Source organism: Cuculus canorus, chromosome 5, assembly GCF_017976375.1.
Source record: "Cuculus canorus isolate bCucCan1 chromosome 5, bCucCan1.pri, whole genome shotgun sequence".
Taxonomy (NCBI): domain Eukaryota; kingdom Metazoa; phylum Chordata; class Aves; order Cuculiformes; family Cuculidae; genus Cuculus; species Cuculus canorus.
The window spans coordinates 45,195,342-45,220,770 of record NC_071405.1 but is presented as its reverse complement, the minus strand read 5'-3'; the positions used below and the strand labels follow the sequence as shown (position 1 = coordinate 45,220,770).

General features: G+C 42.0%; 1 protein-coding gene across 1 annotated transcript in view; it reads right to left on the bottom strand.

Annotated features, from left to right (window-relative positions):
• Positions 1 to 3,551: 3,551 nt before the first annotated feature.
• The window catches only part of LRP5 (LDL receptor related protein 5), a 164,984-nt gene continuing 143,106 nt past the window's right edge, over positions 3,552 to 25,429 (bottom strand). The window contains 6 exon segments of the mRNA XM_054067099.1: positions 3,552 to 10,038; positions 10,614 to 10,687; positions 10,689 to 10,712; positions 11,562 to 11,701; positions 16,954 to 17,190; positions 19,860 to 19,970. Coding sequence (XP_053923074.1) covers positions 9,777 to 10,038; positions 10,614 to 10,687; positions 10,689 to 10,712; positions 11,562 to 11,701; positions 16,954 to 17,190; positions 19,860 to 19,970 — 848 coding nt within the window. The 3' untranslated portion in view covers positions 3,552 to 9,776.

The window sequence follows — 25,429 nt, the reverse complement described above, 5'->3', positions numbered from 1 at the left end:
ATTCAGTCTAGCTTTCATTTTACATGTACTGCCTGATCCTTTATGGACACAGCAGTATATCTACATTTTGGATTCCCAAACTTCAAATTTTCCCTAACCTTGTTTAATTCTACCTAGGGGATGAATGCTGTATGTGAACAAACACAGGAAACATTGTTCTCTAGGAACCATGTAGAACTGTGTGACACCTACAGGCGTCACCTCCAACGTTATATGTCAATATTTTCTGGATATACCTGCGAGAACTGCAGAAAAAAAGGGGGAGGGGTGAGGGCTAGAGCCCAGGAGATGCTTACCTCTCTGCCAGGATTGCATATCAGGACTTATAAAGAAAGACTGAACTGAAGCGTTTGTTTTTTTTTGCGGGGAGAGGGCTGAGGGGGAGGACTGTCATGATTAGTTCTCAAGATTTAGGTTAGTGTAGAGCTAGAGAACCTAAAGCTTTGAGAGACCAGTCCATACCCTTCCTAGCTCCAGGCTCCTACTGAAGCAAATAATAGTTTTTTATCATTTTCATCCCTAAACCTGCTTGTTTTCCTGTAATCATAGACAAAAGGCAGACACCTGCTCTGCAAGAGAAACTGAGGGCACAGTCTCACCTACATGAGCATTTCTGCCAACTTGCACTCCAGGGAAATCTAGCAACTGAACTCTTGCCACTCTTGTTCCCAATACATGGCCTCTTTGTACTATAACCTGCAATAGAAAATTGAAGCTAAGGATACCAAACCTTCCTAATGCTATGTATTATGTGGGGACTGACTGTAACCTTTAGGAGAATTTCCGAACTCTGTTTTGAATGCTTCTCAGTTTCAGTGACTGCTTAAGTACATACAATGCCTACAGTAAAATGAACATAAGCACTAAATCTATTTCCCTACAACCCAGGAGGAATTTAGATCTCTAGAAGAGAGGTTGTCTAAGAATTAAGCCCTAATCCAACCTGTAATGATAGCCTAATGAGTTAAATTAAAATACAGGAGAAAGCATTGGCCCTGTTCTGTTCAGTCCTCTTATACACTGCTAGGCCATGCAACGTTCAGTAACAAACATCAGTCTCTAAATTGTTAAAGCTGTTGATTCCCCTAAGGATATTGTAACACAAGGTATTAGCCTCCATTATGGCAAGCCCAGATCCTGTCTTTGCAGGCTGTCCAGAATATACGTAACCTGTTGGTATCTTCCTATCCCAAGAGCCAACTCTAGCCTCAAGCCTACTACTCATACTAATGACAAACAGGAGATCTATCACTTATTGCAAGAGGAAAGGCAAGACCTTATCCTGCCCCTGCCATCTGCCTTGCAGTTCTTGTGTTCCATGAGGAATTCATCAAAAGCCCAAACTCCACAGACCCAAGTAAATTGTTTATCCTAATCTTCGCTGTAGCTAGGATCTTAGCCAGCTGATCTAGCAATACCTCTAGCAGTTACTATCCTCCTGTTTTTTCTGAAATATATTCAGAGTCCAGCAATTAGCAATTAGCAATTGGCTCATCGAGCTTTTCAATCTTAATTATGCTCAGGAGCCCTTTTGTACTGTTTAAAACCACAACAGCATTGGCTGCTGTTCACATCAACTCTCTTCCTGTCTGTGCTTTCTGAGCAACTCCAGTGACCACCTGGGATCTTAGGAGAAAGGTTGTAATATGTAGAGCTCTGTGCTGTTAGCATGGATGTGAGCAGCCTGCTGTAGTCAGTTGGTCTTGTAGAGGCCATAGAACATGCATCCTTGGTTGCCTTCCCTCCACCTTGCTCTCCACAGCAGTGTGCACTGCTTAAAAGGCTGCACCGCCATTCCCTAGCCTCTCGCTTACAGGAAAATCCATGTAAAACCTGTCAGAGCATAGGCTGGTGAAACATCAATACCTGTCCTAAAAAAACCATTACTTTTGTATGAAGAACTTCCTTCTCCACATTACTTTACATGGGCTTTTGGCAGCATGCAGTTACAGTAACCTCATACTTAATTACCATATAGCTGAGCAGGCTTTTCTGGAGGAAAAAATAAAATACTGTTTCCTCCACCTTCAAGAGAAGCCCTGAAACATCTGGGATTATGTCAGAGGGACACCAATTGGTAGGTATGCCATATAGAAATCTGTATTCCTTGTGCGGGATCCAGGTATCGAGCACCTCCTTGCAACCAGCCACTGTGTCAGTCAGGGCCCATGCCAAGACATGCAGACCTTGTGGATCTTCTCAGGTGATAAGACCCAAGTACAGCCAAGCGTGGGGCTGCTCTGCTTCATGCCATATGAAATCCTAAAAAGCTTTCTGTTCTGGGTAATTTAGTCCAACTTTTCTAGCACAATAGAATAATGGTTGGCACATTCCAGGCTGTGCACAGCTCCAGAAATCCAGATCCTCCACTCCTTTCCCCGCCCCCCCAAATCTGTCTTAATCACAATGATGGAATAAATCACTAGGGTTAGGCAGTCATTACATGGCTGGTCTAGAGTCCATTTATTTGCATTATTAACAAGGGTAATGCAGCTAAGCAGGAAGATTTTTCAACACTTCTGATTCATTACAATACAAAACCTGAAGAAACAGAAATGTATCCTGCATTTCTTCTACCCTGGTGTCATCATGTCCCACTCTCAACCCGCAAGAACAGACAAACATGTTTTGCTAAGACTGGGGAAATGAGATGGATAAAAGAAAACTCTTTGAGCCCAGGGCTGAGCCAGGGAGTTACACGGGGGCGCAGGGGACTTGAGACAACAGCAGCTTCGTTAGGGCTTCAGAAGACATCGCAGGCAACTCAAAGCCCAATAATCAGTAACAACATTCGCCTGCAAACGACTCAGAAAAGAACCAACTTCACCAGCTTGAGCCACAGGAAACGCGTTTTCACTTGTTGGGACCAGCAGAGACGAAGTTCCACTTACTGTGGGACTGAGCCACGGAAAGAGAAGGAAAAGAGGTAAAAGAAAGGAGAGAGTAAGAAAAGGATAGGAAAAGTAAGATTTTTTTTTTTCCCTCCCTTGGAGCCTGCAGAGTCTCAATCCGCTGTGAGTTGTTCTGGAATGTTCTCTGTGGTACATGCTGGCAGGGGTCCCCAGGGCTTGCTCCATCTCTCACCCATAATGATTGCAGAAATCAATACCAAACTAGACTCAGTGGAATTAGTTTTCAAGAATGTTCACCATAAACAAACAACTTCAGAGATGTACTTCGACATCCTATAGTGTCGATTTAAGAGTTATCATACAATTAAAAAAAAAACGAAATGCAAATCTGATCAGGTCTAGTCAAAACACAGAGGTTATTCCTATGTAGTGCAAAATTTTTTAATGAGGTCACAATGCTGACAAACTTGTGTATAGCTCTAAAGCTATCTAACAACTGTAATTCTCAAGGCAATTAGTTTTCCAATCAATGTCTTCACTTCCTTACTCTTGCTGTTAATGTAAAATTTGAAAATAAAAACACAGAGACAGTAAGACTATCCTTATTTTAGATAGTATCTAATACAATTGTGATATAGGCTGGTTGTCTCTACTGTAGGTGATGAAAGAGCTTTGCTCATATAAAAGGGCTGCTAATCAAATATTTTATAATATTTATTATAAAACAAAATCCACATAATCTATAGTACAAATGCAGAGTCTGTTATCTGTACAGATATTTATACAAAATACTAGTTACTTCAAACAAAACTTTGGTTTTGTTAACATGAAGAAACATTGCAGCTTCATGGTCAGAAAACGTTAACGTATAATGGTATGAAGTGATGAAAGCCTCAAAGTAGTTTTTCTTAATACAGTATTACCAAGTTCATTTGTATGCTAGAAGGCCATGCTTGGTAAAGACTCTCTGGATGCAATGAAGTTTTTATGGCTCTAATGAAAAGTACTGCAGTGACAATCTGAAAACAGTGTCAATCTCCAAATACATAAGCATCAGTTTTTAAAAAAAATTTAAGCATTTCTGACAGATATTGAGATTTCTGTTGAAATGGATTTGAATATATAAATCAAAGCTCACTTGAAATAATGCATTTGAGAGAAATTTCAATATATTACAAATAAAAGACATGCATGCTCTAAAAAATTCAGAAGTTGGCAGCTTTCAGTTAGTTCCACAACTAGCGGATATATGTATTTCAACTGAAGAAAACCCTAATAATGACCCAAAGCTTTGTTAAAAGGAGTACAATCTACACACAACTCTGTGGGCAGTTGTGATTTAATGTTTTACTTTTTTTCTCCCATTTAATGCGCTGAGGTGTTTAAAATATGCAAGGCACTTAAGTATGGGGTTTGGTCATCTTTTGTAGTAACAAATGCTACAAAATGATACACGTACAAAGTTGTAATTATTAGGTTGTTTACAGAATACACATTAATATAAGTATAAAAAAGAACGTGGGGGTTTGATCATAAAAATTATTAGTGCTCTTTGTATATTCATGTACATTTACAATAGCAGCAATTGTGATATGATTAGGTAAGTAAAAAAGCAGTCTAGGTTAGAGTTTCATCTATGATACCTTCCAAATTTCATGCATAACAGCACAGCAGTACTCCCACTGAGGCTGATGAATTCCATTTACAGCTATTGTGTTTGTAGTTGCAACCAAAATACTTTTGTATTTATTTACACACTGCAGGATCTCTCTTTGTCAAACACAGCTACCCTGGGAACGCTATCACATTATTTAGAGAAAGGTGTGTCAGTGGGAGTACTTGCTTTTTGAAGATGTTAATGCTGGTGAATTAGTCTGTCATTTAATGTAGCTGTCAAACTTGCATCCCTTCTCTGATAAGTCCTTCTAAGCACATACTCCGCATGTATTTTGTCAATATAAAATGACCCATTTAGGAATTGCCATTGTGATCTTCCATCCACCTGGATTCTGTGTTGGCTGGAGAGAACCCTGCAACAAGGGCTGTGGCTCATGCTGGGAACAGCCAGGATGTTGCAGCTCACTGTCACAGGTGGCTGGGAGCACTGTCAGTATGTCAGGACATGACATTTTGAAGGATTTTGTTGTGGAATGCGGAAGCCATTTGTATCAGCCATTTGTATCCATCATTCCTACCAGCAGGCTTAACATTGATTTAAAACTGATTTTTCTTTTTTTCCACTCCAGGGAGGGAAAGTCTAACAAGAAAAGGCCCTCAGCATAGTTGGCCAACCTCAAAATAAACAAATTAATGAAAAATACCCTTTACAAAACTTAGACTAAGTTTTCTCAGGAAGGAGAGCTAGAAGACATGACAGGATTGAAAATATCTAGGTATATTAATATTTCTTTTAATCTGTAGTAAATACCTTAAGCTGTTTAGCTAAACTTACAGTTGCTGAAGAAAAAGGTTTTTACATTTAATGATGAACAGAAAGCGTTGCAATACCTAAGGGAACAGCAGCAGAACCAGCAGACACCTCTCAGAATTCAGGATTCAACCTTTCCCGAGTCTTCTACAGATAAGCCAAATTTATGGTGAGAGCATCACTCATAATTCTTAACGGAGTCTTAATAAAAACATAGAAACAACTGAATAACAGATCTGTAAATGACTATCATCTTTGACTGTGGCTTGTCTAAGGCTTTGTCCAAAGACAAAATGTCCTTCAGCACCATAACAGCAAATATGTCACTTCTAATTCAGGGCTGCATGTCAGGCACTCTTGAGAATTATTAATTATTTGGAACGTGCTTGCATTCTGTTTTCATGTTCTGACATTAATGTATATCGCTTGCAGTAGAATTATAAGCACAGCTATTCATTTGGACTGACTCAAAATATACTCCAACAAAATGACTGACATAGAAAAGATCTGCTTCAGAAAACACTTGAAGCAAACAGGATACACAACTTGTGTGAAGTCTCACTGACCACACTTGTAAAGTGTGCTCCAGAGGCTCTGATGAAATGATGTAAGGCAGCACAGGAGCTCTCCCTAGCAAAGGAATCTAACCCTACAAGCAATGAAGAAACATCCTTGTGACTGGCGAACCGGTCCACTGTGAAGAGCCTTTACAGAGTGCTCCTGCTTCCAAATCCTTTTTTTACTATTGTGCACAGAGCTTCAGAATTTCAAAAGCCCTAGAATTCAAGTGGCACCAGTGGCATGAAAATGGGGAGAACATGATGAATCCTATATCAGATGGAAAACAGATCTAGGATAAATGGACATAGATGTTTCCAGAAGGCCCAACCTAGGTGTCATAGAACAAATGTTGAGGGAAGAGATCCTTTTACAATTATTTCGAAAGAATCAGAACTTTCAGGAAAGTCCTTGCACCCTTTGCAAACCAGATATATCAAGGTTTATTACTGAAAATCAAACACATTATTCCAAAAGAAGAAACTTGTTTCTACTCATTTCTGCCTTCATCTTTAGAACATGCAGATAACGGCACAGCCTTGTTTTAGACATTTTGTACTATGACACTATCCTAAAGAAAGCATTTTTTGTTATACATTTAGCTTAATCTTAGTACTTACTCTTTAGTGATCTCTCAAGACAGAAGAAAACTGAACCAGTTGGGATGGTGCTAACAAAAATTCCTCAAAACCATGCAGCAATAAGGAAAAATTAATTACCTCCATTTCAAGTTTCAGGGGGCAGTAGCTGTGGACCAGTCTAGCTGAAGTATAGTCAAGCTATAATTTATACAAAATTTTTGTTTGAAATGGACGAATACTTCACTGTTGAAGATCATGACAAATCCTACAAAAGAGAAGATGACTTGAGTAGCTGCTTCCATGACTGCACTGGAAGGCAGGTAAGCTGCTCTCTGCTAGGACATCTGCCCTTTAAATTTAAAACAGAATCAATCATAATTTGTCCATTATTAGCTGCTTTCCAGTCCTGGTTTTGTAATACACCCTGAAATGTTTCAAGTGCTAAAATGCAGTCACAACAGGCTTGGAAAATAGTGGCTGAAAGTACTCACAAGCTCTCACAGGGAGTCCAATCACATGTATCTCCTTGCAGGTTCACAGGGGAGAAGTCTTTTACTTCAGTCATCTTTCTCATAGAAAACTTTTGCACTATTAAAACTCTGCTTAAACCTCACCAAAATACAACTTTTCCCCACTTATTTCCTCTTCAGCCCTGAACTGCCACAACTTGTCATATGCATTCACTAACTCCCTGCAACTCTTTCTCTCAACTTGATCTAGAAGAGAATAGCACCTGTTTTCCATGTTATAATGTGAAAGTTTCACAGGATTGGAAGCCACTAAGAGGACAGTGAGGATGTTTCCAGAGAGAAGTAGCTCCCGTCACTCACATTTTTCTGATCTTTCTAACACCAGGACTGCAGTAATCTTCTTAAAGTATACAGTCTACAGCAATAAAAAAAAAATTAGTATCTAAATGTTAAGATGCTAAATTTGTGTACAAATTCTTTTTAGAAAAGGCTTTTAAAGTAAATATTATGGAGTAGTGTGGGGCTTAGATTCGAGTGCCTCAGAGGAGGCAATTTCTTAGGCAATGTCAGCAGCAAAGGCTATGAATGTCCAACTGAAATCAAATGTATGTTTAAGTCACCTCGCTCAGCAAATGCTTCCTTCCTTCTGAATACCTAAGCTCCAAAAGAATTTAACTCTTAAGACTGTTTAGCTCTCAGCAAGAATGCTGATTTTCTTGGACTCGTTGCCAAACTTTATAATAGGATACAAGTCTTGAGATAAAGTGGTTAGGACCGTTACAGTTGTGGCTCTCTGAAAAGATCAGTGGTTTAAGAAAAAAAAAATGTACTTTTGCATCCAGTGTTATTACAGGAACACAGAAAAATTTATGTAGTATGTCTCTAAGCTAGAACTGTAACATGAAACAACTGAAGTAATGAATTCATAGTGAATAGTTATCATGCACAAAATTACATATGATATGAAACTGGAATACTGACTGCTGTAATGCAGAACAAGTACTCCTTCATAGGATCGATGTGGTACATAAAATATGGATCTGTATTCCCAATTTAGTCCACTAAAACATTATCACATAAGAATTGCTTTGTTTCACCAAATCATTAACACAAAAGTATTACCTTGCCCTCTTGGCATAGTACAGAATTACTAATGTTGATAGGGGATGGGGAAAGAAAACAGTCTTAAACTCCAATGCTGTATTCTCCAATTCTGTACTTTTCTCCATGAAAAATGGTGGGCAACTTCTTTGTGCTCAATCTCTCAACAGAAAATTTAGACTTGAAGATAGTAAAAGCTTCTCTATGAGTTTTAGTAACTCACCCGTGAGAGCACAAATCCTATCCTTGTACAAAGATAAGAAGAACAGATCTGGACTAATAAATCTGAAAACATATACTAGATTAGAACACCGTGGTGTCAGCCCCTCCACCACCACAATGGTATGGTTCCTCTGATGCGCACTCAAATAACTTGCTAAAAAGACCCAAACCCAAGTAAAATTTTAAGTCTAACAAGAAAAATGTTTTCATTGTTGCCAACAATATTAAGGCTGTCAAAGGCCCACCATATCTGTTATTCAGCAGCTGCAAAAAAAGATGTGAGTCTGCATATTCAGAACTTCCCTTAGATGTCTCCCTCACATATGGTAATATGGTAATATGAGCACTTTGTTGATCACTATGTCCTTAGATTACAGCAGGTTTTAAGGTAGTTTATCTTTTTTTATTTCAACACAATTAGAAGTACCTGCCTCCTGTCCTTTCTCCTCCATGCTTTTTCGTTTGTTTCTCAACCTGAACTAGTTTTGTGGCAAAGATTTATAAGATCTGTTTGTATGGCAGATGTTTTTGTTTTGAGCTACACAGATACCATTTCCTAAAACTCAGGCACCTTTCCACATTTAAATGAATGCAAGTGACCATATCATTCTACTTTGGAAAATGAACATTAGAGATGAAGCAATTCTCTGGTTGAGCTTACACAGGTGAACATCTCCGGAGACTTGTTACAGTGAATTACTGGACATCTGGGTAAAAGAAAACTAGCACTGTATTTTGAGAAGCAGCTGACTATTACGCCTCTTGCTTATGAGTCACCAAAGCCTCACCAGGATGGGTGAAGGAGCTTGGTTTCATCACGCTTAAAATGGTGAGTCTGACCAGATCGAGAGTTTGTCAAGCATTTTTCTTAGCTAAATAGCACTTTAAACTTGCCCTTTGCTCTCACCCACTGGTCCACACAACTGCTTCTGCTAACCAGAAGACTGTTATCTTTTTTAGCTTGAAGCAGTTCCCAAATTGGCCATGTGCAGAGTGGCATTGACATGAAGTGGGGCATATGGACATGCATTCCACATTCTGCTGGAAAGCATTCAGCTACCTTGCAAACAGGAGTATCTAAGGGTTGTGATCTTTGCATGTTTTCTCCTAGGGGTGGTGAAGGGATAAGATACTGACAATTCTATTTAAATGTGTCTTTCTTCTCTGGTAATAAACTTACATCTTTCTTTAGATTCTTCCTCCCATGAGCTGCTCTCGCTTTCTTATCTCGCATTAATAAAAAAGAATACACACACCTTGCATGTAAAAAGGTGACATAAAAAAGGCTAAACATTCCCTCCCCAAATCCTTTGGAGATCAAGTCATTTTTATGACCTGAAAAGGCAAATATGGCACAAAAGAATGAAAATTAAGTTAAAAAAATTAATTTTATAAATAGTCTTCCTCTGTACAATTTTCACAGCCCCACCCTGTCCCACCCATTATTATTCACATTTCTTTTTTTCTTAATTCCCACCCCGATTTATTTTTAAATCATAAAATAATATATTTTAAATCTGTTCATATTTTAAAATATTTACAGGAAAAGTTCCTTCTGTTGAGGTCATGAGGAGTCTGTACAAGGAGAGGGTGGAGGGGGATAGAGGTGAAAATAGCTTCGTTCCGTGGCAGGAGATGGAGGGCAACTTTCTTCCGCCGACATGTACTGACTGCGAGGTGTGGGTGGAGGGGGATAAGGGTCTGAGTCTGAATTTAAATCTATATAGTATTTGTTTGCCTTCCATCGACTAGTAGTATAGTCACTGTCACAAACATCTGTGCTGCATGGGGTTGTGGGTGGAGCTATCCCACGGATAAGGTATGGCCTGCAAAAAAAAAAAAAAAAATAAAAGCACATGCATTAGTTGCAATCTTGGGAAAAGAAAGAGAATGAAAAAGAACAGCTCTGTGTCCTCACTCAAGATGCTGCTCGTTAATACTACGTGAGCCTTAATTCAGGTTTTCATAGGAACCCAATCAAGTACCTGAACTGTGTTAAATTTCAATGGCACAAACTACCATCAGCCATCAGGCATTCTTCCAGCCCCTGACCAGCCAGAGGAGACCACCATGACTGTTCTTCAGCCCAGTCACTAATAAATAGGTTTGACTCATCAAAAAGTTCTAAATAGGATGCTAAGCAACTGTTACATAGCAATATAAACTATAATATATGCATCATTACTCAGCAACACTGTATTAAATGCACTAAACTCTATGTGTCAAAATAAGAAACACTGTTTAACATCAAAACTGGCATAACCTTCCATTTGAATGGTCATTTATTAAGAGAGGGAAATGTTTTCGGAACAAAGTTCTGAACAAGAACATTTTGCTTAAGGTGCTATACTAAAGGACAGATCAACACAAGATTTATCAAACCTTTTTATTTGAGCTGTACCTGTAAGATCTTGTGGTTGAAGGAATGGTTTGAGGAATAAACATCTCTGCATTATACAGGGAGCGATCGGTAGCTTGGGGAAGGCGGTGGGTTCAAAATCTAGGAAAAATATTAAAAAAGCAGTGGTAAAAGTTTGGATTAATTATACAACTGTACTTATTCTGAAGATACTGTTTTTGCCTTGACTCTGTTGATCATACAGTTTCCTGTCCTTGCTGCTTGAGTGGGTTAATGTGTTTTTAAAGATCACAGAAGTTCAAGAACTTACTCTGAGCTTATGTACACTGCAGGCCTTCAAAGTCCTCATGGAATATTTTCCTTGCCCCATCCATTATTAGACTGAAAGGCTGGGGTAAAGCTGGAAATTAGACCTAGTTTTGCTAAATCTCAGTGCACTTCCTTAGCCATAAGGCCTGATACCATTAGTAGATTCTAATGGGAAATAAAACCTGTTCCACTCCCAGCCCCTAAACATACCTCCAGTCAATAGTAGGGTCTGGAGGCCAAGTTCCTTTACTATATCTAATACAATTCCATCCATCCTCTCTTGAATACTTCCTTTCTACTGCTGTTATGTAAACATATTTTGGCAAGGTTCACAATGCAAAGAGCTTAAAAACTAAAAAATAGTTATAGCCCATGTGTACACATACATGGCTGCTGGTAATGCTCAGACTAGGAAAACAGCTTATTAGGCTTCCTAACCCTTTAGGATTCTTCCCCTAACAGGAAGCAGAGCCCCTGACATGGCCAGCAGGACATTGGTTTAAAACAAAGAAGAGCGCTTCATCCCTTCCAAAGTGGAAAATTACAGACTGGCCTGTATATCATAAACAATAACACCCAAGAACAACTGTTACTAACATTCTATTTAGTAGCATAGATTTTTGTCTTCCTTTTCTTCAGACTTGGAGATATTTAACTCACAGGCATATTTTCAAGACATACCTGTGGGTAGAAAGTGGCTTTAGTGCTGGATGAGCTACTTGAGGAGGCCCCCGTAACATGGTTTCTGTCATATAAGGGGGCACCACTGCTTCCTCCCACGAGACTCATAGAGCTAATCATGGACTTTCCACAAGAGATGCCTGCAATAAGACAGAGGACAACAGGGTTAGGTAACCAAAATTTTATCTACCAATGCAAACCAGTAAACAAATCCACAGCTAAGCAAACCTGTGACAACCTGTTTGTCACTTTGGCAATGGTGTTTTATGCAAAAACTTCATGATTACAAGGAAAAACATATTTTGTGAGGAAAACATCACTCCTCCGGACCACCTGTTGTCTCACTGCAGCACTGAACTCCTCACAATCTGCTCTCACACTTGGCTGAGAAATGAATCTCCAGAACAAATTGTTAACTAAAAAATTTCTAATTAAACAAAGTCAGGCATTTGCAAAAAAAAAGCAGATATATACATGTACACATTGTCCAAGAAAACCAAACTAGAGACCTCCCAATGTTTTATTTCCAGCCAAACAGATTAAATTGCAAGTACATGAAAAGGAGCAAAAAATAACTACTTTTATTGAAAAAAATTACAGTTTAAACTGAAAATCAGCAGATGCAAAAGGAAGGAAACCTGACTGACAGGAAAAGGGAAGACATTCTCCAATCTGTTTTACTCCAATATACACTTAAATCAGACAACACATTCTCAGCTTCTTCCTGTCAGGCTATTCAATGCTAATGGGAGAACTTTGGGAAGTTTTCAGAAATTTTTCAGATGTAGGAAATATTTATTACAAGCAGAGATCATTCATGACTTCATCTTTTTCGGAATTGCCACGGTATTATGAATCCGTTTCTTTTATTTAGAATTAACATCAATGGTAATCAGCTATTGTAACTTGTCACAGTAATATGGATTAGAAAAAACTAACAAATAAGAATCAGAATGTCAGCTTAGTTTAGCACCTGCGAAGGCACAGATGAAAACCACAGATACCTGCTTAAATTAAAAAAGCTTTAGTATGAAGTCCAATTTAAAACACCACTGCAAATATTTAACCTGCAATGATTTCATCTTCAAATTTATTTTCTACCACAAAAACCTCAATAACCATGAAAACATAATTTAGGTGGGAACAGCTGACCACAGTCATCGAAGTGCGAGAAAGGCTACACCTAAGTTGTATCTGGTTATCTTCAAAGCAATGGCTAGAAGAAAACAACAATTAGTACATCCTAAAGACTTGTTCAATACGAAGAAGTGCCACACCTTTTCATTTGCCTTTAAGTTTATCATCTACCCGATTTTCAGGTGAGATGAAAAGCAGACTCCAAGCACTCTGAAGTATGGATTTCTTGTACTCTGGGTCCTTTCTGGCAGGTTTACAGGCTTAACATTACTTTCCAGCTTCCTGAACAATATGAGGGTTAACATTTTTTCTTCCTCAGGGCTTTGCAGTTAACCAATTTGCTATTTCATCTATGACAAGTTATATTTTACATTTGGTAAAATAATTTGAGGTAAGTGTTTTACTTCGCTGTTCTACATGAGATTTCTGGGTTATTCTCTATTAGCTGCATATCCCTGAGCTTTATGTTATATACTTCAAGTCCTCCTTCCATCGCAGCATCACAGCTTGCCTGCACTTCTCTTGTGATGGATGATTTTCACAGAACTTCACAAGGTGGAAAGGACCCATTGGATCATCGAGTCCAACCATTCCTAACACTCCCTAAACCATGTCCCTCAGTACTTCATCCACCCGTTCCTTAAACACCTCCAGGAAGGCGACTCGACCACTCCCTGGGCAGCCTGTTCCAGTACCCAATGACTCTTACTGTGAAGAATTTTTTTCTGATATCCAACCTGAACCTCCCCTGACGGAGCTTCAGGCCATTCCCTCTTGTCCTGTCCCCTGTCACTTGGAAGAAGAGGCCAGCTCCCTCCTCTCCACAACCTCCTTTCAGGTAGTTGTAGAGAGTAATAAGGTCTCCCCTCAGCCTCCTCTTCTCCAGGCTAAACAACCCCAGCTCTCTCAGCCGCTCCTCGTAAGACTTGTTCTCCAGCCCCCTCACCAGCTTTGTTGCTCTTCTCTGGACACACTCCAGAGCTTCAACATCCTTCTTGTGGTGAGGGGTCCAGAACTGAACACAGTATTCAAGGTGCGGTCTCACCAGTGCTGAGTACAGAGGGAGAATAACCTCCCTGGATCTGCGGGTGACCCCATTTCTGATACAAGCCAAGATGCCGCTGACCTTCTTGGCCACCTGGGCACACTGCTGGCTCATGTTCAGTCGGCTGTCAACCAGCACCCCCAGGTCTTCTCTTCCGTGCAGCTCTCCAGCCATTCTTCCCCCAGTCTGTAGCACTGCATAGGGTTGTTGGCCCCAAGTGCAGGACCCCGGCATTTGGCCTGTTAAACCTCATCCCATTGGTCTCGGCCCAGCGAGTCCAGCCTGTTCAGATCCCTTGCAGGAGCCTCCCTACCCTCCAGCCAGATCACACTTCCTCCCAGCTAGTGTCATCTGCAAACTTGCTGAGGGTGCACTCAATGCCTTCATCCAGGTCATGATAAAGACATTGAACAGAGCTGGACCCAGTACTGAGCCCTGAGGAACTCCACTTGTGACTGGCCTCCAGCTGGAGTTAACTCCATTTAACCACCCACCTCTCTGGGCCCGGCCATCCAACAGTTTTCAAACCCAGGAGAGTGTGCGCCTGTCCAGGCCAGAGGCTGACAGTTTCCTGAAGTAGAATGCTGTGAGAAACTGTGTCAAAGGCTTTACTGAAGTCCAAGAAGACTACACTCCACAGCCTTTCCCCCATCCAGTAGTATGAGTGATTTTGTCATAGAAGGTGATCAGGTTAGTTTGCCAAGATCTGCCTTTTGTAAACCCATGTTGACTGGGCCTGATCACCCGGTCTCTTGCATGTGCTTCATGATAGCACTCAAGATTACCTGTTCCATTGACTTGCCCTGGCACTGAGGTGAGACTGACAGGCCTGTAGTTCCCTGGATCCTCTCTGCAACCCTCTACTTGTAGATGGGCACAACATTGCCCGCCTCCAGTCTAGTGGGAACTTCCCCAGTCAGCCAGGACCTCTGGAAGATGATGGATAGGGGTTTGGAAAGGAACATCCGCCAGCTCCTTCAATACTCTTGGGGGATCCCATCCGGCCCCATAGACTTTCTGGGGTCTAGCTGGGCAAGCAAGTCTCTAACCGCCTCCTCTTGGATCACAGGGAGCCTCAATCTGCCCCCTCTAACTCTTGGATTTGTAAACAGAAGGAACAACTTCTTTGCTATTAAAGACTGAGGCGAAGAAGGCATTAAGTACCTCAGCCTTGTCCTTATCCCCTGTCACTGTTATTCCTTCTGCATCCAATTAGAAGACGGGATATTCTCCCTCGTCCTCCTTTTCCTGTTAAGTGTACTTGTAGAAAGACTTTTGTTGTCTTTCACAGACTTAGCGAGTTTTAATTCTAGTTGGGCCTTGGCCCTCCTGATTTTTTCCCTGCACGATCTCACTTCGTCCCTGTAGTCCACCCAAGATGCCTGTCCTTTCCTCCAGAGCACATAGGGCTTCTTCTTATTATTGACGCATCTTGAGATCTCCCAACTCCACCAAGCTGGCTTTTCCCCGCCGGCTCCTTTTCCGGAACACAGGGATGGCCTGCTCTTGAGCTGCTAGGATTTCATTTTTCAAGAGCGCCCAACCCTCATGGGCTCCCTTGCCCTGAAGGACTGTTTCCCACGGGACTTTGCTAATCAACCTTCTGAACAGGCCAAAGTCTGCCCTCTGGAAGTTTAATGTGACTGTTTTGCTAACCCCCTTCTTAATCCCACCTAGAACTGAAAACCCTATCATCTCATGATCGCTTAATCCCAGGCGTCCTCCAACCGTCAAATCCCCAACAAGACCTTCTCTATTTGCAAACAGCAGGTCTAGGAAGGCACCCTCCCTTGTTGGTTCACTAACCAGTTGTGCAAGGAAGTTGTCTTCCGATGCACTACAGGAACCCTCCTAGGGACTGTTTTCCTTTCTGCTGTATTGTACTCCCAGCAGACATCCGGAAAGTTAAAGTCTCCCACAAGGACAAGAGGCAGAGATTTAGAGATTGTCCCCAGCTGTTTATAGAAGAGCTCATCAGCTGCTTCTTCTTGGCTGGGTGGTCTGTAACAGACTCCTATCACAAAGTCCCCTTTCTTGTGGGCTCCTCTGATTTTAACCCATAGGCACTCGATCCCGTCCTCACCGTAATCCAGTTCAAGAGTATCAAAGCACTCTTTGACATAGAGGGCTACCCCGCCTCCTTTCCTACCCTTCCTGTCCCGCCTGAAGAGTTTATATCCCAACATAGCTGTACTCCAGTTATGTGAGTCATCCCACCATGTTTCTGTGATGGCAATGACATCATAGTCACCTTGCCCTACAACAGCTTCCAGCTCATCCTTCTTATTGCCCATGCTGTGTGCATTGGTGTAAATGCACTTCAGCTGGGCTGATGAACCTTCAGCCCTCGTAAAGGGAAGAGAGTTTATTCTCGATTGACTGGTCCTTGGAATAACTAATTCCACAGACCCAGTTTCATCCTTACTGTCCCCACTTGTACTCGCCCTCACTTGCCCTGTTGTGGTGTACTGGTGGTCCTCTCCAGCACACCATTTCTCAGCCACCGGTTTCCCACTTCCAGGCTCGTTCCCAACTAGCCTGGTCTCCTCCCCTTCCCCCTTCACATCTAGTTTAAAGCTCTATTTCAATCCTTTGCAAGATAGAAAAGCTTTGCTCTCTTACAGTTGAAGGACTGATGCACAGAGAATAAATACTTTACCCAAAAGAAAATGGGAAAGCTGTCTCAGAGATGGGCTATACCAAAGGGAAAGTTTTCATTATGCTTCAGGAAACGAGCAGCCAGGCTACAAAATCACATGCAGACTGTGTTCTTCCACATTTGCTGTTTTAACTGTGGGGAGGGAGGTTTATACCTCTGCTTTTTTTAGTAAACTAAGCTGCTTCACTTCTTTCCTTTCCCTCTTTCCACTGTGAAGTAACTTATCCATCCTTAGCAGACAAGACAAAACTGTGTAAAGACCTTTGATGGACATGAAATAAGAACATCAGAGTACGAGATACAAATAACAACTCAACAGAGCTCTCACTTGGACGCTGAATGGCATATGCATTAATAGCTTCCAATATTGCACGATTCACCAATCTTCATAGTCTTTTGCATACCTTAGGTAAAAAGCACTATGCAAAACCAAGGCTTTATTACACACACCAGCATGAAAATTCAGCATCTAGCACTCTTAATAACCTGTAAAATGCCAAACCCAGACAATATAATGGTATTGATTATTGCAAGGTTCTTACCATCCTTACCAGTAAAAGTGCCATGCTGAGAACTTCCTGGAGCAATAAAATTAAGAGGGACGTGAGGGGTGCCACTGACATACTCATGTGGAAAAGGACTATTGGGCCCAGTATAGCGCTGACACACCACTCGCTGGCAAACAAAGTACATTCCTCCCATGACAAAAAGTGACAGTATTATACCGATGACAGGACCGATGGCACTACTGTGTGGCTGTGACTCATCTGAAGCTGGCTTTGATTTTTCTGGAAAGAGAGGAGAAAGAAAAAAGGAGGTAATTAAACATGGGGCAATCTATATGTTGCTGTTCTGGAGCTCATGCAGCAAATTAGTCAGCTCACAGTCATTCACACAGTGTCTGTGAATCTGCATAAATTCTGGCACCTATAACTCCATATACTCCGATTCAATACACAAGACTTCATGCCTTCTCTTGCCCTCCACATGCATAAAGAAGTATGAGCAAGTTACTCGCCTTTCTGTCTAGCAAGTCATCTTATAACAGGATTACTTAACATCTTGATGTTACAACAGCTAGAAAGTTTCCTTTTTTTCTGCCCACAAAGTCTATGGGTTAAAGATAGAGGACACTTATGATGTCCTAAGTCAGAGAGGAATCTGCTATCTCATTTGGGCTAGCAACAACATTAAAAATTAAAATATTTTACCAGTAGGGAAACTGCCATATGCATCAACCAGTAGATGTCTTCCTAGCTAACATAGGCCTTAAAATAGAATACTTTTCCTTGCTTTCTATAGAAAAACCTTACAAATTGGAAGGAAAACACAATCTAGAATTAATCTCAAATACTTTTCATTTATTTCTTTCTTCCCTATAAAACACACTGTTAAATAATAAAAACTGCTGCAGTATTTGAGATGAGTTACATACTCATAATCAGGAGGAGATATAATAACACATTCAAAATTCTTGCCAAATAAACCTGACGCCTTTATGCTTTTTGCATATGTGACATTCTTCAGTACAAAGTTTTTTTCCATGAGATTCACACAAAATTTAACCTTTTATTTTTTAAACATATATATATTCATAAAGTGAAAAAATAAAAATAAACTTGGCCAAAGCCTATCAACTTTACATGTTCAGATCAAACTACAGATCCCTCCCCTCCTTAATGAAGTTGTAAGAAGTGAAACGACTCAAGTAAGATTCAAGGCATCAGTTCGTAAGTTTTTTCTCCAGTTGTTTTGTTCTCATTCCCTTCAGTGAAAAACAACTGAAATTTGAGAACTAAGATAAAGGAAATAAAAAGACCTAGCAATATGTTCTTAACAGCCCAGCATCAAGAATTCATTTTGGTCTTAAAGTCTTTATCTACTTTTCACATTTAACAGTGCAAGCCACCTAAGGCCCTAATTTTCAAATACTGAGATTAGTACAGATATGACACCAGAAGAAAGTAAAGCCAAAATGAAAACATGTTCCTAAATGAGGTAATTTAAAACAAAAAATTCTCATTTTGGTTAAACCTAGCTTCTTTAAATGCAAGATCCGTGCCTAGAAAGAAGGAATCATTTTTATTCCTTACTTGAGTTCCTTTCCTTCGGTCAAGCAAGAAACCACAGAAGGCTTTGTTCCACAAAGAGACTCCCAAGAAGACAGTCTTATGTCTACATATAGACACATTTAAATCAGTTAAGACCTAGTTGCAGGACTGGACCCAAAGTGCAAAGAGCTGCATTAAGCTAGGTTTGCTGGGTGCACCAAGAAAATAAAATAAAGAAAAGGAAGCAGTGGCTTTCCATTATTCAGGGAACTGGGGAACCTGGGTGAGAGATGAGCGATAACAGAAGATGTGAGAGAAGCATGAGAAGCATGTTCAGTCTGAAATTTCCAACAGGAGAGCTAAAGAGGTTTTGTCACCATTCTTTTATCCTTCCTTCCAGTTGGCTCCATTAACTAGTCTTGCTCATGAAATACACTTTTCCTTGCTGTACCCACCACGAGGATAGCAGAAAGAAACAGTTATCCTGACTAGACCCCTCCTTTCATCTCAGCCGTGGCACAGCTTCTGACAACATTGCTTCAAAACTTGACAAGACTCTAATATATTATAAACCTCACAATTAGTCAAGGTCCTACAGGCAACATGATTAAGTGAACGAATTACTAACAGATAAGTACATCTATTTGTAGATGTATCTTATTTGCCTGAAAATTTTGTGAACTGATCACCCTGATGGTGCAAGCAGAGCAGTACGTGAATTTTACTGTTCCCTTCGGGCTGCAAAATAAGACTCAGCTAAGGACTAATACAGCAACTGCCCTCAGCATGCCTGTAACATGCATATACCTACTGCCAGGAAAATTCAAACTAACATTGCCCCAAAAAAATCAAGGTCCTTATACACTTTTCCTACCTATACTTAGGGACACTTGCTCACTACATGCTAGTTCCTCCATATAATTAGTCTCCAGCTTGACCCTGCAAGTCAAGTGGATAGGGCTGCGCATTTTTAAAAGCCACCCCAAACGCAGCAGCAACTCTGCACGTCCCAGGGTACTGCGCATAATAGAATCAGGTCCCCCGGATATAGATCTGAAGGCCCATCTATACAAGGCAGTGCTGTTTCCCGTACAACGTTTTAGAACTATCTTGAAGTAACACTTGGATTTCAATTCATCTTCGCCACTGCTGTTCCCGTATTACCTGGAATAACAGCATTAGGGACTTGTTACACCATGCTTGCAAGCTCACACACTTTTTTGCCACACAGACCAATGGAAAGCCATGACTATATTTAGCAGCCAAATACAGCTGTGAGAGTATGTGACCAAGATTCACTGGACTTCCTGGAAAGAGTATTACTATGCAAAGACTGGGATTCTGCATAGGGCTGTAGAACATTATGCCAAAACACAGCACTTGAATCTCAAGGAGAAACATCTCACCACACATAAGCTCATCAGAACCATCAATGCAATCTGGAAAGGAGTCACACTGTTGCTTCACGAGGATGCACTGGCCGCTTGCACACCGGAACTGATTGGGTAGACAAAGTGCTGCATGGAAAAAAAAAAAAAAGAAAAGATTAAGTACTACTTGCATGGGAGCATCTGACCATCTTAAGAAAACCAAAAGAAATAAAACATGAAGCTACCAAGCATTTTATATTATTACCACGAAGGCACCAGAATACCTGCTGTGCTCCTGCAGGCAAAATGCAAGTCTGTGTTTCTCTACATCCTATTCAGTGGAGCTAACATAAAATTCCGATCCCAGTAACACCCCATCCTTTGTCAAATCAGACCTGTCGGGGCAAAACTGGGATGAAATCAGCAAGAATCTTCTACAGTAACCAACAAAGTCTAGCTGATCATCTGACACGTTAAAAAAACATAGTAACTCAGCATATCGTAGAATCATAGAATAGTTTGGGTTGGAAGGGACCTTAAAGATCATCTAATTTCAACCCTCCTGCCACGGGCAGGGACATATCCCACTGGATCAGGCTGCCCAAGGCCCCATCCATCCTGGCCTTGAACACCTCCAGGGATGGGGCATCCACAACTTCCCTGGGCAACCTGTTCCAGTGCCTCACCACTCTCATGGTGAAGAAATTCTTGCTTATGTCCAGTCTAAATCAGCCCCTCTCCGATTTATGCCCATTGCCCCTAGTCCTATCACTACAAGCCTTTGTAAACAGTCCCTCCCCACCTTTCTTGTAGGCCTTGTTCAGGTCCTGGAAGGTCGCTATAACGTCTCCACGAAGCCTTCTCTTCTTCAGGCTGAACAACTTCAACTCTCATAAGAGAGGTGCTCCAGCCCTCTGATCATCTTTGTAGCCTTCCTCTGGACCCATTCCAACAGTTCCATATCCTTCTTATGTTGAGGATTCCAGAACTGGAAACAATACTCCAGATGAGGTCTCACAAGAGAGGAATAGAGGGGCAGAATCACCTCCCTCGACCTGCTGGCCATGCTTCTTTTGATGCAGCCCAGGACACAGTCATCCCTGTGGGCTGTGAGTGTACACTGCTGGTTTATGTTGAGCTTCTCATCAACCAGCAGCCCCAAGTTGTTTTTGGCAGGGCTGCACTCAATCACATCATCCCCCACTGCGTACTGAAATAGGGGATTGCCCCGACCCAGGTGTCGGACCTTGCACTTGGCCTTGTTGAAGCTCATGAGATTCTCACAGGCCCACTTCTCCAGTCTGTCCAGGTCCCTCTGGATGACATCCCATCCTTCTGGTGAGGCAACTGCACCACTCAGCTTGGTGTCATCTGCAAACTTGCTGAGGGTACACTCAAACTCGCTGTCTGTACCATCAATGAAGATACTGAACAGCACTGGTCCCAGTATGGACCCCTGAGTCCGTACTGTCACGGATCTCCATCTGGACTTTGAGTCGTTGACCACTACTCTCTGAATATGACCATCCAACCAATTTATTATCCATCGAACAGTCCACCCATCAAATCCATATCTTTCCAGTGTAGAGAGAAGGATGTTGTGGGGTACCATGTCAAAGGCTTTACAGAAGTCCAGATACATCACATCTGTTGGTTCTCCTGTGTCCACTGCTGTGGTTACCTCATCATAGAAAGCCGCTAGGTAGGTTATACAGGATTTGCCACTGGTGAAGCCATGCTGGCTGTCACTAATCACCTGCCCATCCTCCATGTGCTTTAGCATAGCTTTTAGAAGGATCTGTTCCATGATCTTCCCAGGCTGACAGGTCGATAGTTCCCAGGGTCATCTTTTCTACCCTTTTTAAAAATGGGCACAATGTTACCCTTCTTCCAGTCACTTCTCCTGATTGCCATGACTTTTCAAATATCATGGAGTGTGGCTTGGCAACTACATCAGCCAATACCCTCCAGACTCTGCGATGCATCTCGTCAGGTCCCATAGACTTATATATGTTCAGATTCCTCAGGTGTTCACAAACCTGATCCTCCTCTACAGTGGGAGGGGGTTTATTCCCCTGATCCCCATCTTGTTGTTCCATGACCCAGGAGGGGTGAGGAAAGCAGTTGTCAGTGAAGACTGAGGCAAAAAAGTTGTTAATTACCTCAGCCTTCTCCTCGTCTCTTGATATGAGGTCACCATTCCCAAACATCAGTGGCGATACGCTCTCTTTAACCTTCCTCTTCTGAATGATGCACCTGTAGAAGCCCTTCTTGTTAGTCTTCACTTCCTTTGCCAAGTTCAGCTCCAGCTGCCCCTTGGCCTTCCTGGCCTCATCCCTACACAACCTAGCAGCGTCCCTACACACTTCTTGAGTTTGACCAGCAGGTCTCGACTCAGCCATGCTGGTCTTCCCTTCCCTGCCCGATTTACTACATACGGGGACCGAGTGCTCTTGTGCTTCTTGGAAAGCATCCTTAAATATCTACTAGCTCTGTTTTGCTCCCCTGTCCCCGAGGACCATGTCCCAGGGGGCCCTACTGAGTAACTCCTTGAAGAGCTGTAAGTCTGCTTTCCTGAAATTTAGGGTCCTGACTATACTCCTCGCTTGTCCCATATCCCTCAGGACCTTGAACTCCACCAGTGCATGATCACTGCAGCTCAGGCTGCCTTCAATCTTGATATCACTGATGAGTTCACTTGTATTAGTGACCATCAGGTCCAGGATTGCATCCCCTCAGGTGGGGGTCTCTATTAGCTGGATTAAGAAAACATCTTCAATGCACTTCAGGAGTCCCCTGGATTGGCTACAGCTTGCCGTGCTACTTTTCCAGCATATGCCAGGGTGGCTGACGTCCCCGAGTACAGTAAGAGCTTGTGAGCATGAAGCCTTCTGTAGCTGGAGGAAGAAGGCTTCATTGGTTGGCTCTCCTTGATCAGGTGGTCTCTAGCATACACCAACCACAAGTTTCGTCTTGCTTCCTCAGTCTTTTATTCTGACCCACAAGCTTTCAACCTGTTCATGGCTACTCTTCAATGACAGCTCTTCACATTCTATCCCTTTCCCAAGATAGAGGGCAACACCTCCATCCTTCCTTCCCAGTCTGTCCCTTCTGAACAGTAAAACCTTATACAGTCTATATGATCTTACACAGCCTTGTATAAAATAACCTTGCCAACTAACTGCTAAATTTCTTATCTATATTTAGAAGCTTCTGTTTCATCAAGAAGGACTTGTTAATTGACTTTGCAATGTCCATCAAGTCAAAGCATATTAAATGATGAGTAAAGAGACTGTCTTATGAGGGCTAGTAATCAGCAATCCTGGAAGGTTCACAGTACAGGTTATTCTATACAAGAAGAAGAAAGGTTCTTTTCTTCTGGAGGAGAAGATCCACTTTCATGTTCTGGATCACAGCACTGGTGGTATTGAGAAGTAGACTTCCTGAGTAGTGGACTTGCTTAACTTTGTCATTGTCCAGTTTGCAGAGCAGTTCTCATGTAAGAGAACTAAATTATCTATGGAGAAAAATAACTCCAAATTCATCAGCTCCTGATTTGGATTGTTATGCCCCTAGTAAGTTAGATGCACCTCCAGAAGGTCCTACAGTGCACACAAAACACACATGTTGCTAGAATGATCTAAAATTGTCTAGAGCTCTCACACCACTTAGGTTTTTGCACTAAAAGAAGGGCCAGGTTCTATGTGCACCTTCCTATTTGCCAATGACTGTCAGAGCCCTCTACTTATTCTTGCAACTGTCTGCCGATCCTTTGTCTTCCATCAAGACTTCTGTTTAAATACCCTTTCCCTTCATACATGTTGTATCTTCCATTGCTGTCCTGCCTTGTTGGACTCCTTGTTTCTTTTTGATCCAGCAATGGGCAACTTAGAGCACTGAACCTGTGTTGTACAGGGGATGAAGTTTCTTCAGTGGCATGGTAATCCAGTTGCAGTATCAAGACACAGTTAACGTTGGGACTTCCACTGTGTATAAGAGGACCAGCTAGCAGTGCCACAATATATTCAAGAAGATGAAAGCCTTAGTCTTGAAGATGTGAGGCAAGAACTATGAACTACAGATAAGAGGAAAGGCCTCAACTTGCATCAAGTGAGGTTTAGACAGGATATTAGGAAAATTTTCTTTACCGAAGGAGTGGTGAAGCATTGGAACAGGCTGCCAAGAAGTGGCGGAGTCACCATCTCTGGAGGCATGTAGATGTAGCACTTTGGGACATGGTATAGTAGGCATGTTGGTGTTGGGCTGATGGTTGACTAGATGATCTTGGAGGTCTTTTCCAACCTCAATTATTATATAACACATCTAGGAACGTTCCATTGGCCACTTCCAGTAACAGTGTGGAATCCCTGTGCCAATGTTTCAGATTCAGTGCTCCAAAAGAATGCCTTGGGAAACCAGGGAACAGGAGAACCAGATCTGATAGTATCAAAGCACTGAACTCAGACCTACAGAAAGGCAAGGATTATCACTACTCTGACCAGAAGCTTCTGGAGTTCCTCTGATGCACAAGGTATGGTAGAAAAGTTCTGTTAAGCCCAGTTAGCTTCACCACCTTAATAAAACTCATATAAAGACAAAGAACATACTTGCCCCCTTCCCCAAACACAGCTAGTTATAGACTGACACATGCTAAGGGATGAGAAAGGCCTACTGGGTTAACTCAGGAACCACTCAGGCTTTGGCTTGTAAAGATTCCTGAGGTCTACAAAGACCACCTTTGCCACATCTCCCTCAGTCTAACTCCGGGCACTGAGTATGTTCATAGCCTTAGGGAAGTGCCAGACAGCATCATGGTCAAAAATCTAGTCTTGGGCAGCCCAGGTGCTTGCAGAGGACTAGGCATAAAACCACTATGCATTCAAATGCTGAAGAAATGCGCCTTCAACTACTCCAGATTAGATCACAGAATCACAGAATCACAGAATCACAGAATCACAAGGTTGGAAAGGACCCATTGGATCATCGAGTCCAACCATTCCTAACACTCCCTAAACCATGTCCCTCAGCACTTCATCCACCCGTTCCTTAAACACCTCCAGGGAAGGCGACTCGACCACCTCCCTGGGCAGCCTGTTCCAGTACCCAATGACTCTTACTGTGAAGAATTTTTTTCTGATATCCAACCTGAACCTCCCCTGACGGAGCTTCAGGCCATTCCCTCTAGTCCTGTCCCCTGTCACTTGGGAGAAGAGGCCAGCTCCCTCCTCTCCACAACCTCCTTTCAGGTAGTTGTAGAGAGTAATAAGGTCTCCCCTCAGCCTCCTCTTCTCCAGGCTAAACAACCCCAGCTCTCTCAGCCGCTCCTCGTAAGACTTGTTCTCCAGGCCCCTCACCAGCTTTGTTGCTCTTCTCTGGACACACTCCAGAGCCTCAACATCCTTCTTGTGGTGAGGGGTGCAGAACTGAACACAGTATTCAAGGTGCGGTCTCACCAGTGCTGAGTACAGAGGGAGAATAACCTCCCTGGACCTGCTGGTGACCCCATTTCTGATACAAGCCAAGATGCCATTGGCCTTCTTGGCCACCTGGGCACACTGCTGGCTCATGTTCAGTCGGCTGTCAACCAGCACCCCCAGGTCCTTCTC